Below are 13,368 nucleotides of genomic sequence, written 5' to 3' on the forward strand. Positions count from 1 at the left end.
GGCTTGATGCCTCGTCATATTCTCTTTATTTGTTGGTCGAATTTGTTTATAGGTCGCGGCAGAGACGGACTAATGCGTCTGTGACAGCTTCAGTTCCCGCTCGAGCTTCTGCTGTAGCAAGTGTGTGCCTGTCTCTTATACACATCTAGATGTGTATAAGAGACAGCGTCTGTATAGTTAGCCGTCTGTAGTTACTTCAGACCTGTCTTAAAGATTCAAAATAAAATCTATAAACATATCGTATTTGTTGCGGTCATGTAGCAGGATTTGTTATCGCGTTACACTAACACGAGAAATAACACTCCGTTCATATTCAATATATTCAGCCCATTCATACATGTTCCAACATTCATGGCAACAAAAGCTTACTTGTATATGCTATTTTCACAGGTATTTTAATTAAATACGAATCACAAGTGAGCCCTTCCATCTTAAATACTTATCACAATGCACGCAATATTTTCATATAGTTGATTGTGGTATAAAAAAAAACGCTCATGGTGATTTTTGAAACCATTTACTTGCAAGTGAAATAATTTTATTTTTTCAACTGCATTCCATTATTAGAGTCAATTCTAATTATTGTTTATTTCAGTATAAATCTCTAATAGTTAGATTGCAATTTGGGGGTGAATTTGGTCTTATTTCCTATGGTAATTAGATCATGTCTTTAATTTGACTCGTATTTCAATTAACCCCCTCCCTAGTTCCTACCCCCCAATCGACACCCCCATTTCTGCCCGCCAAGTTGACCCCCTTACTGCCCCACCATTGACCCCTCTTTGCCCCCAAATTAACCCCCTTTCTGCCCCCCAAGTTGACTATGAACAGTCGCGTCTCGTCGGAGAACAGTCGTGTCGGGAGGGGTGGGGGGATGTAGATCAACAGTGGGTATGTATAGGTTGCCTGCAGAATTGTCAAAACAAGAGTGAAGTGTAACGGTCATTAGTTGCAAATGACGCTTGAAACGCTAGTCCCCTAGCGCTGGAGTGTGCAAATAGTGCAATGCGTTAAATAGTATTGTAATACTATTATTTTATTTCGAACTAATTATTATTTTTATTGTAATACTAATTATTTTATTTCGAGTTTGAACATAAATGAGCGCTCATTAGATAATATCAAGTAAATTGAGATTGTAACTTTGATTATTTATGTCAACTAGTGTAATCTTCATCCTAATATGAAGTACTAACTTCAAAGCTCTCGTCTCTTCAAGTCATGGAATGTAGCATCACCAATAAAATACTAAAGGATCTATTGCAAACGAATTTGCCTGCTGAGAAATAATTAGTTCTTTCTCTTTTATTCCCTAACTTAACATTCCACAAACAAGCTGATGTCCAAGTTTCCTATAGGCAATTACAAGTGCGGTCAGTGACTAATGGTTTTATAGCCCCTGGGTGCGGTACATCACACTAGCTGTCACTCAAGTCACAAACAATTATGTTAGTTTATGATTTGCCTCGACGGTTAGAACGTCTTTGTTTGTACTTCTCGGCAGCCGATCATGAAGCATAACGGCTGCCATGGAACAACAGTGGGCACCCATTGGCGACGCGTGCTGCGACCGCAATTACTTGCTATTGGTCCAGGCTTGATGCCTCGTCATATTCTCTTTATTTGTTGGTCGAATTTGTTTATAGGTCGCGGCAGAGACGGACTAATGCGTCTGTGACAGCTTCAGTTCCCGCTCGAGCTTCTGCTGTAGCAAGTGTGTTCTCGTGACGCTAACTTTGACCTCGCTGTGAAGATTTAATTTACTTAGCGAAAACATCCTGCTCCGTTTTTTATTTTGAGGTGCAGTTTCTCAATAGTTTGCACAAAAACTTCTTTCACTGATATTGTAGAGATGTACATGATGAAGTATCAAGACGCGGTAAGCATCGTGAACTTGTTCACCGATGAAGAACTCGAGGAAGTGTACGAGAAATTTCTACAGGTTAGTAGAATCATGTATAGTTAGTTAGTTTCTATTGCAGCTTCTATAGCATTTTTTTGTCATAGTCAGGTTCGATCTCGGTTATTGCTCGCAAAATATTACATCGATACTTCAGTTTCCCATTTGACCGCTACATTGTGCACAAAATTAAAGCCACCGAACTTGTTGATTGCCACGAATGCATTGGGCTGGATTACGCAGGCGATTCTCGACGGATTTCGTGGTGTTGGTAAAAATTCTTTTCTCGAATTCTAGCCTAAAGTCCTAATTACAAGTTGTACCAAAAAGTCCAAATTACATTTTTTGTTCAAATTGCGTCGATATGGCCGGATTCTGCTGACTGTTTTATAATACTATTTAATGAATTTCTATGTTGTTGAAATTAAAGTCTATGCTTTTGTGGATCGAAATAATATTTCAGCAGTTGCACGATTTTTCACTAAATCGTATATTCCATGCAAAATTTAACAGTTAAAACGAATAAATAAATGTACATGGTAAACTTTGCATTCGACTGGATAGACAACACTAATAGTAATTGCTAATTTGATACGCTAAGTTGATGCGTAAACGTTTCGATGTGTGAAGGAATTGACCGCTGAACGCCACGCTTCAGTTAGGCGTGCGCGCGCACGCTTATCAGCTTACATGTGTTGAACGGCCGGCGCTTATGATGGAGCAGCGCTACTCAGTAACGATTGTCACGTTGAATTTTAATTTAAAACTCGATTTAAGTACAAAATGACGTTGCTTGACTAGGGTTAATTAATTGCCATAGAGGCTTAGAGGGGTTGTTCCAATCTATGTCATTCCGGTGATCGTCGCTTGCTAAATGAAAAGAGCTCGCTCCGTTGTTTATAAAAAAAACTTTGTTCTTCCAACTTCAGCTTCTAACTGTACAGCTCTAACTGTCGTGCTACTGCAGCACGTGACTTTTGGGACAGGTGCAGTAGTGCAGTCAGTTGCAGTAGCCAGTAGTACTGTTTCAGCTTCTTCAATGCTTTTACATTGAAGCTAGTCCTGGCTCACTAGCGTTGGCGCTTCCTTGTTCGAGGCTGTTGTATTGATGTTGGTGTCGTTTTAAAAACTATTGATAAGAAGCTGTTTCTAATATCTTAATGTTAAAGTACAATTTCAGTTTCGTTCAGATACCGTTTCAGCAACTTGTTGATGCCGTTTTAAGCCGCTTGTTGATACCGTTTCAGCAACTTGTTGATACCGTTTTAAGCCACTTGTTGCTGCCGGTTTAAGCCGCTTGTTGATACCGTTTTAAGCCGCTTGTTGATACCGTTTTAAGCCGCTTGTTGCTGCCGGTTTAAGCCGCTTGTTGATACCGTTTTAAGCCGCTTGTTGATACCGTTTTAAGCCGCTTGTTGATACCGTTTTAAGCCGCTTGTTGCTGCCGGTTTAAGCCACTTGTTGCTGCCGGTTTAAGCTACTCGTTGCTGCCGGTTTAAGCCACCTTTTGCTGCCGGCTTAAGCCACTTGTTGCTGCCGGTTTAAGCTACTTGTTGATGCCNTCATCCAGCAGCTCATGCAGCGCATTCATCCAGCAGCTCATGCAGCGCATTCATCCAGCAGCTCATGCAGCGCATTCATCCAGCAGCTCATGCAGCGCATTCATCCAGCAGCTCATGCAGCGCATTCATCCAGCAGCTCATGCAGCGCATTCATCCAGCAGCTCATGCAGCGCATTCATCCAGCAGCTCATGCAGCGCATTCATCCAGCAGCTCATGCAGCGCATTCATCCAGCAGCTCATGCAGCGCATTCATCCAGCAGCTCATGCAGCGCATTCATCCAGCAGCTCATGCAGCGCATTCATCCAGCAGCTCATGCAGCGCATTCATCCAGCAGCTCATGCAGCGCATTCATCCAGCAGCTCATGCAGCGCATTCATCCAGCAGCTCATGCAGCGCATTCATCCAGCAGCTCATGCAGCGCATTCATCCAGCAGCTCATGCAGCGCATTCATCCAGCAGCTCATGCAGCGCATTCATCCAGCAGCTCATGCAGCGCATTCATCCAGCAGCTCATGCAGCGCATTCATCCAGCAGCTCATGCAGCGCATTCATCCAGCAGCTCATGCAGCGCATTCATCCAGCAGCTCATGCAGCGCATTCATCCAGCAGCTCATGCAGCGCATTCATCCAGCAGCTCATGCAGCGCATTCATCCAGCAGCTCATGCAGCGCATTCATCCAGCAGCTCATGCAGCGCATTCATCCAGCAGCTCATGCAGCGCATTCATCCAGCAGCTCATGCAGCGCATTCATCCAGCAGCTCATGCAGCGCATTCATCCAGCAGCTCGTCCAGCGCATTCATCCAGCAGCTCATGCAGCTCATTTAATTCATCAGACCTTGTGTGATGCATTTCATTCACTGCCATGTTGCGGCACTTATGAATTTATCTGATCAGATTGCGCTAAAGACTTTGCGAGAAAAGTTATGTCGTATCGTTAACATGGTCGTATTATGATGTCAGCAAATATACTGAACCTCATTCGCGTCTAGATTCTAACATAACGCTAGAACAATCGATTTATTCCCCTCTTTACTTGAAAATTTGAATATTAAGTTACGGATAAAAGCAGTTGCGGTTAAGACCATTAGCCGACACCTGATACTGATCAGCTAACGAGTATAGCAGAGGTCTTGGGAGCTATTGTGTCCTTCCTGTACAATTATGCCAGCCTAGGTCGCTGTACGATGGGCATTTGCATGTATTTTTGAGGCGCTTATAATTAAGAAATGCTGGTAGAGCTGTTAGGCTTTCAAGGGATTTAGATTGTAATTTTGTTATGGATTCTTTAAGCTTGGCCACCATGAAAGTCGGAAATAAAATTTTAAGATCCTGATGCTATCGATTTCCTTCTGTAAATACTCCTTGAGTTAGGCATGCACAACGGAAAACCGACTACCACCAAGTGGAATGATGTGCTCTTTATTTCGTTTTGTAGTAGCCAAATCACTAATTGAATTCTGCAATTATAAAGAGAACTGAATTTGTAAACTGAATTCTTGAATTTGAAATTCTCTTAGCACCTATTTGATTAGTAACGGTTAATTTTCTTTATGATAAATTAATTTTTGCATAAAATTTGATTGTGTTGTTTTCGAAATGTATTCCTAGCTTTTCTCGATGCCGTTCGTCATAACTTATAAAAATTAGGTATACTAAGAGAATAATGGCTAATATTTGTTATAGTGCTTTGGTTAGTTTTCTCTGCCGCGAGTTTTTGTCTGCTGGCCGCTGTTTTTTGCCTGTCATTTTGATCGACTGCCAAAAGTTGTCGTCTCGCTAATTTCATCTTAGAAGCTCATTTATGAACTCAACAATTAGAACACTATGTCTTGATTGAAATTTATTAAAATCCTCATGTATGATGTCGAATGACGATAAAGTTGCCGTGTATAGATCACACGCGTCGCTGAGTCATAGTCCGTAGCTGCGTGGCGTCTCTATTTGACTAAATTTTTTAACGACACTTTATTGGCCAACACTCAGAGATAATAGAAAGACTTTGTCAAAATTGTGATGAACTTCAAAACATTATTTGCCTCCTTCCTCAGTTACGATGTCTAAGTTTACCAGGGCCGATCACGAAATTATAATTTCTGGATTTGATAATGCCATTTTCCAGCCACATCAAAAGTGTATGCATTCGGTTGAACACAGCGTTTATGACAGCTTCAGACCTCGGGTTTTCAGAAATAAATTTTCAGATTTTCGTAGTTGAGACTCGTGCAGATCGATTTCTCATAACAAGCCCATTGGATACCATATATTGTCAGGCGACATGAACATATCGGCCATTTTAACTCAGCTCCACCCATGAGTTATTTATCGATAGAGTGGTCAGTCGGTCACTCATTAAAAAATATTCATTATCGCCAGCCCTACATTTAATGCACCAGATGAGATCAGTATCGGGCGTCGGGTGGCATTTAAATGAGGTGGACCATGAGCGGTCACTCCATTTCAGCATAAACACTCTAGCGGCAGTAGATGGAAGAGAAACATCTTCCTGGACGTGTTGGGTTTTAAGTGTGTATATTCAGTACTCCAGCGAAGCCAAAAATTGTTTACAACGTTTTACGAGAATATTGTTACACAATTCTGTTGAGGCTATTTGTGCGACGAGCTTGCTTATTAGCGTGTATATGTTATCGTGAACGTCGCGATCGGTTATAATTTTTGTAGCGGAGTAAAAAACGCTATTAGTCGACTCAATTATTCACCTAAATGTGGATATAAACAGGCTTAAAACTGATAATCATCGAGTGAAACTAATGGATCGCACATTCAATCCTGATAATTTTGTGCCTGAACCATTGTCACATGGACACTGTGTTATAGCAAGCCAAGCATCGATCGAATTGGAACGGAATTGGGTAGAGAATCAACAATCCCTCGAGTGCGATGTACGCCCGACGCCAAACCTAACCAACTCGGGCCAGTTGTCTCGCGCGTTGTTGCCTAGTTCGACGACGAATCCCCCACCTAATCTCGATTGTATCAATCGCCCGTTGGTTCGACAAACGTCCAACGACTTCATGCCTCGGCAATCAACCTGTTTACAATTGCGCAACGTGATCAAATGTCAAGCGCATCGTCAACCCTCTTATGAATTGGTCACTCATCGACCCACTTGGCAACCGACGTACGACTTGTTTTCTCGACCTGCGGCTACTCAGTCGATGTACGATAATATAGCTCGACAAGTAGAAATTCAAAGACCTAACGGATTTTTACGTCCTTCGAAATGTAGTGAAGCACGGCGAAGTCCAGTTCCTAATACCGTATCGTGCCAATCCTTCCACGACATAATTCATTCGTCGGGCAGCATAAAGCAGATTTCGTCCGATCTTCAGTTGTTACAGCAGATACCGCCTCGGTCCTTCATATCTACGATGCAACAACGTAAGCCATCAATATCATTTGCAATAATTTGTTTCTTGTCTTCAGGTTATGGCCACCACCGATACCGACATCCGGTATCCCAAGCTGCTGAAAGTTGGTGCGAGGAACCGCAAGGGTGAGTACGCCTTTCAAACTAGCGCTCCGGTCCTAAGAATATAGCCATATCGGTTGGAATATTGGTTTGTTCTTTCAAGTTTGAGTTACATCGCCTACGCAATTAAACCTACAGCTCAACTCTGTTCGGAATGTATGAACTTGTTTATAATAGATTTTATTATCGTTAAAGGCTTGAATGACAAAACTTATGACTGGAAAAAAATATTGGTCCTAGTGATTAAGCATTATAGATCAGGAGAACAGTGTTGTTCAACAAAGTATGCGCTCTTATCTTACTGCTTACGCGCACTTTGTCATATCGGCATCGTCAGGCAAATCATCGTGACAGATAGCGTCTCGAGGACTGACGAAGCATTATGTAGACACTGACAATAAATATTACGTAACATGAAGTGCGGTTATAAACTGCGCAGCTAAGGAAATGTTCAGTGAACGTCCTTAGGCTGACATCCTATGAACGGTAATTATTAGCTAGAACAATTCCGTTATGATTATTTAAAATGAGATTTGATTATAAAATTGACGTATTATCGTTATCTTATCGATATATCTGCCTCTAATTTCCTGCGCAGAAATGTTGAATGCATGAAATTCTGAACGGAATATCATGTTACTCGTCTGACACATAATGAGTGTACGAAACGCGAAAGAACTATGAAATGCGCCTAATTTAAAAAAAATATTATTTCGTTGAGTTCACCTAAATTATTTTTTTTTGTTTCACCGTCTCTAGACTACGTATATAAACGTAGACCAACCGTAAATTTGGCGTAAACGTTCACGATGTGGGACTGTTGAACCAATCCTGCTCTTTGTGATGTTGCTTTCGCTATAGGAAGTTTCCTTGCTGAACGGACTGCCTAAGGTCAACAAGGACAAATGATAACTAATGAATAATTTATATATTTAGGATTGGTAGCTCTAGCAATCAGTGGTGAACATTGGGCAAGAATGAGCTGTCATAAACCATGTTTTGTCCATTAGTTTCCGCAACAACTCACACGAGCTGCAGAGTTGTTTGCACCGATGATAAGACTAAGATAACCGCTGTCATGGCGTGATTCGTGTACGATGAACTTGCCGGACATTGTGAGCACCACGTTGTTTCTTTTTAAGATTCTTCGATTGAGATGAAAACCATTGATTTTTAAGATTTCTCGATGGGGATAAGGATCCATGACCACAGCCAAAATTTCTCTTTAGATTCACTTTGAGGAAATAGCACAATGAAGATGTTGATAAATCGCGTGACGCGTGTTTGTTTTGAACCGTTGTTTAGGTATTCAATATCGGGTGACTGTAAAAAATTAACGCAAAATTCGAAATATATTTTATATATACTTTCAAGCTCCTTGCGATGCGTTGTGGTGTTTCTCTGTGCCAGCCAAGTGATGGGGTGGTGTGATGATGGGGGGTGTGGTGTGGTGTGGTGATGGTGTGTCACGTCACATCGCAACGTTCTGACTTCACCATTAAATCAGCACTATACTCTACATGACAATCTTACCGCTGGACCACACCGCACTATCCCATGGCCACACTACACCACCCAATCACTACACTACCCAATCACCACACCACACCACACCACCACACCACACCACCACCACACCACCACCACACCACCATCACCACACCACCCCATCACCATCACCACCCCATCACCACACCACCCCATCACCATCACCACCCCATCACCACACCGCACCTCACATCAGGTGCAGGACGCCAGGAGAACAAGGAGGCTCTCAAGCGCTCATAAGGCAGGGCCGTCCTCTGTTGCACTGCAGTCTGCATTATCTACAGGGTAGTGTGTTGTACAGTGCAGCGCTGTGCAGTGTTGCTGTGCACTTGCTGGCAGTGTTGCTGTGCAGTACAGTGGCCGTGCAGTGTTGCTGTGCAGTACAGTGGCCGTGCAGTGTTGCTGTGCAGTACAGTGGCCGTGCAGTGTTGCTGTGCAGTACAGTGGCCGTGTAGTGTTGCTGCACAGGTGCAAGGTATACTGTGGGCGTGCTGTGGATTATCATTTGCGGGGCTGTGGAGTACATTTGTGTCGCAGTGTAGTTCAGTGATGACATCTGCTCAGCAGATAAGGTGGGACTATCACTGCGGAGGCTCAGAGCCGTACAAACATTGCTGTCCGTTCCAAGCTTCGTCAAGAAGGTTTGGATGTTTCAGTTTCACCGTAAGCCAATGCTCACAACATTTGGTCGTTTTATCAGTAACACAGAATGTTCTACTACACATTTTTTGTCAAATTGTACCTTTCAGTTAACGTTGTTGCTGCTTCTGCACAGCCGCCAGTAGCACACTTGGGACCCACAGGATCTGCTGTTGCACAATAATTGTTAGTAGCACGTGGTGCCTTAGGGATCCACTGCTGTACAGTCGCCGGTAGCACTTACGACCCACAGGATCTGCTATCGCACAATAATTGTTAGTAGCACATGGTGCCTTAGGGATTCATTGCTGTATAGCCGCCGGTAGCACTTACGACCCACAGGATCTGCTATTGCACAATAATTGTTAGTATCACGTGGTGCCTTAGGGATCCATTGCTGTATTGCCGCCGGTAGCACTTACGACCCACAGGATCTGCTATTGCACAATAATTGTTAGTAGCACGTGGTGCCTTAGGGATCCACTGCTGTACAGTCGCCGGTATAGCACGTGTTGCCTTCGGGGTCTTTAGCTGCTCTGCTCTCTGCCATCACCCCAGCACGTGGAGCTATAGCGCCTCCCACTCAAGCTTGCGATACGAAAACTAGAAAACCCTGATGTTGAATCATGGAGGGTATGCTTAAGGGTCAAGTGTATACCGGTAGACTTCTGTAGTGCTACTTCAGAAGGTAAATATTCAATTGATTTATAAATGCCCAGAGCTACATGATTCTGCGTCTCCACTCTGTGTTCATTGACGCTACATCATTTTATCCTAGAAGCTGCACGTTTCATGAGCTACAAAACCGGAAAAGTTTGTGAGCGATTACAAGCCAAATTTCACGCTGAAAGTATCGTGGTCTTCTTGAGTACATTTTTAATTTTCTTGGCGCGTTCCCCTGATTTTGCAATCGAACTTGCCTGACGCTGCTGGTCAGAGAACAAGACAGTAAGTCTTGGTTCACACCAAACTGCTGGGCACGTTATCACGGCCCAGTCCAATATTCTTTAATGCATTTCTTTAGAAGCGTTCACACCACCGGCGGGGGCGGGCACCTGCCAATGCCATGCCTGCTAGTCCTCGACCAAAGCAAAATATATTTTGACCGGGACGTGACTGCAGCGTTTCCAACTATTCTTTTGACGAGTATACCAAATTGCCAGCTTAAAATGCAAGATTTTAGCAAATATACTAGGTAAAAAATTCCATAACAAAGACCATCTCTACATACTAGATTACTGAAATCTGGTATGGCGAAATACCAGGTGGCAACGCCGCGTACACGGCATGGCACGCGATACGAAAGGAACTGAAGTGAGGGCGGCCCGTGACCGGAGTCACCGGACTGAACATGTGAATGTACCTGACAGGGAACGGACCGTGACTGGCACATGCCTGCATGACACGTGTCCTGCAGTATAGTGTGAACTAAGCCTATTTCATCACCGGGGTAAACCCTACCGTAGAATTTTTTCTTTTATGCCACCTGATTTGGCGCGAAGGGGAAGGCCTACCTGAAAATGTTGAACGGATGGTTTTGAGGGCGGCATTTTAAGGATTGCCCTTCTCGACGTTCCATATTTTTGTTGCAAATTTTTGGAATTATCTCATTAGGGCATTGCAAATACTTTTTGCCCGGTTAAATCGTGTTTGTAAAAAATTTGTAAGGGCGTCAAAGAGGAACTCTTAAAAATTTTAACGGCAGAAATATTCCCGGGTTTGAAGAAATCACAGCCAAACTTCTTATTCCTAAAGCGTACCCCTAGAGATTCACCGACTCGACATTGACCCTCTCACGCGAGATAAGCGAGGAAGTCGCGTCATCTGATCTAAACACACGAGCATTTTTCTGGCTACGATAAGACGCTATCATTGCTAAATGATTACCAGCGAACTCTAGGGGTGGTCATCTAGCTGAGCATGATCAGTAGTTTCAGTTGTTATCAGACTGCTCAGTGAGCTCCGTCAGGCTGCTCGACCTACAACCTATCGATTCCCTTTGCTCGCTTCCAACTCAGACTGCTGAATCGGTTAATTGTTGCGTTTCAATAATTTTTGAACTCTTCGAGGAATGAATACTAGATCTGAAGAGATGTGTTTTTGTTTTATAATGACTGATCTCATTCCTTAGTTCGATTGTAGATTGAACATTATCGGTGGTATGCACTAATCAATCAAATGTGAACTGAGCGTTCGGTTATTGTATTTCCGTGCCACATACACATCTCGAACTGCACAATTCCGTATATTATCATCTTGAATGTTCTCGTCTTCCACTACTGCTGCCTTAATGGAAGCAGTTATGTTTATCGTGCTGCATTAGTGACATGATTTGCCTCTTAGGAAAAGGACTTGAGCAAGGTGAAGAATGTATTTATTTCAGTTGCGTCTTGAGGCGACGCACTAATCGATTTAGTCCATATTATTGACGCAAACATGTAGATCATTTTGTGGGAATGAGAATGTATATCCTCTCAGGATTATTTTCTGCTAAACTTTTTTCACTTAATCAATACGTTTTGGGCCCTTAATTTGCACCCTCTAATGTATGATTACTTCGAGTTCAAGTTGCAGAAGCTCCATTCATGTGTCCGTTTGTTGCACAATTCAAATAAATTCATTTATATAGTTTGCATCTGCCTATCTGACATGCTTTTAATTTGTTGCAGTTTATTAGGTTTAAGTTTATTAATCTATTGACGTGGCAGTAAGAACCTTCTACTAGACTTGACACTTGAAGTAGAGGTGCTTACGGCCTAATGATTTGATTTATGTAAATTTGTGATATGTTGAATGCATTCATTCCTCAAACAAATTACCATGACGATGGATTTTTTTGACGATGACTTGGAGATAGTGCTGCCTTCTGACGACGATGGAACTGGTGAGTTATGCCCAAATTATGAAATGAATTACGCGTCGTCATCTGCCATGACCGTTGGCCCAATATCGTGTCGTCGAAATTTCTCTCATTCACGGTCATCCATGGCCTTTTTTATCGTTGCGAGATGGGCCTTTTTCCGCCCAAAAATGGCGCTTTTGTCCTTTTTCAATTGCATTTATCTGCAAAAATTAAGCTGGACTTGCATTTGTTGCATTTTTAACGTACAAAAACAGAAAATTCAATTTTTACCCCAAAAATTACCATTTAACTAATAGATATATTTTGGCCTTTTTAGCGCATTTTCTCATTTATGGAAAAAATGCACTATTGTGCTCGCCATGTCCGTCTGTCTGTCCGTCCGTGACTTGACGTTTTCGTCGATGAGAAAATCCGCTTTCTGTCACTCACTGCAGTGATTATTGAGTTAGCTATATTTTTTGCAAGTTCCGGCCAGTGTTGCCAGATGACGGCAAGAGGAAAGGCCAAATCAGCCAGAATGGCTCCCAAGTCGATATCTATCAGAAATTTAGTAGCTAATTCGAAATCCAACTAATAAATTGTTCGGGTTTTTGAAAAACACATTTGTTCCAGGATCTCGTATAATATTTACCGATCATCTCAACTGTAAAATGGGCCAGATCGGTGAATTTGTCAGCAAAAGGCTCATCTGGCACCTCTTGGTTTAATCTCTCTCTGGTAAGAGCGCACTCCGTGCCAAGAAATCAAGTTTTAGCAACACGAGCGTTTTCAAAACTTCTAACCTCGAGGTCTGGAATGTGATCATCAGACCTCGAGGTTACAAGTTTTGTGATAAGCCTAACAATTTGGAAGGTCGGTAAACATTTGCAAAATAATCCTTGCATTTGTTTGCACCAGCGATGTTAGGTAGCCAGCCATGGAGCCAACACTCAACCTCGGCCTACAATAACTTTACTCAGTCTCAGAGATAGTAGCCGTAGTCTACGCTGGAGCACCATAACCCGCACCAGTGATACACTGCTATAAGATAATAGCGCCGTAGGTCTTGAGCGAAAACTTGAGCATGCTCGCTCATAAGCAGGCAGTTCTGCATCCGGCCTCACCCACTTTTGTCTAACATCTTCTGGCCCCTATTTATTTACGCTGCATTGATTCACAATCTCAATGCAGCTGATAACTTGCTCTTCCTTCTCACTTGCCCCACAGCTAACGTTCAACAGCTAATAAGGTTAGGTTTAAGGTCCGCTCAGGTACGTTTCGCGTGGTGAAATTTTGCAACGTGTGTAGGTTAGGCAAGAAGAGGTTGGACGGTAGTTGGTTTGGCCAGGTGCAGTATGACTTTTTACTTTTGCATGCTTACGC

The 13,368-nt window shown here is 42.7% G+C and overlaps 1 protein-coding gene across 1 annotated transcript in view; it reads left to right on the forward strand.

Annotated features, from left to right (window-relative positions):
* The window catches only part of LOC108680713 (protein bicaudal C homolog 1), a gene marked incomplete in the record, with an annotated part of 49,643 nt that overhangs the window by 6,024 nt on the left and 30,251 nt on the right, over positions 1–13,368 (forward strand). Inside the window, 1 exon segment of the mRNA XM_018169605.2 lies at positions 6,911–6,980. Coding sequence (XP_018025094.1) covers positions 6,911–6,980 — 70 coding nt within the window.

Source organism: Hyalella azteca, unplaced genomic scaffold (genome assembly GCF_000764305.2).
Source record: "Hyalella azteca isolate HAZT.00-mixed unplaced genomic scaffold, Hazt_2.0.2 contig15104, whole genome shotgun sequence".
In the NCBI taxonomy this organism is placed as follows: Eukaryota; Metazoa; Arthropoda; class Malacostraca; order Amphipoda; family Hyalellidae; genus Hyalella; species Hyalella azteca.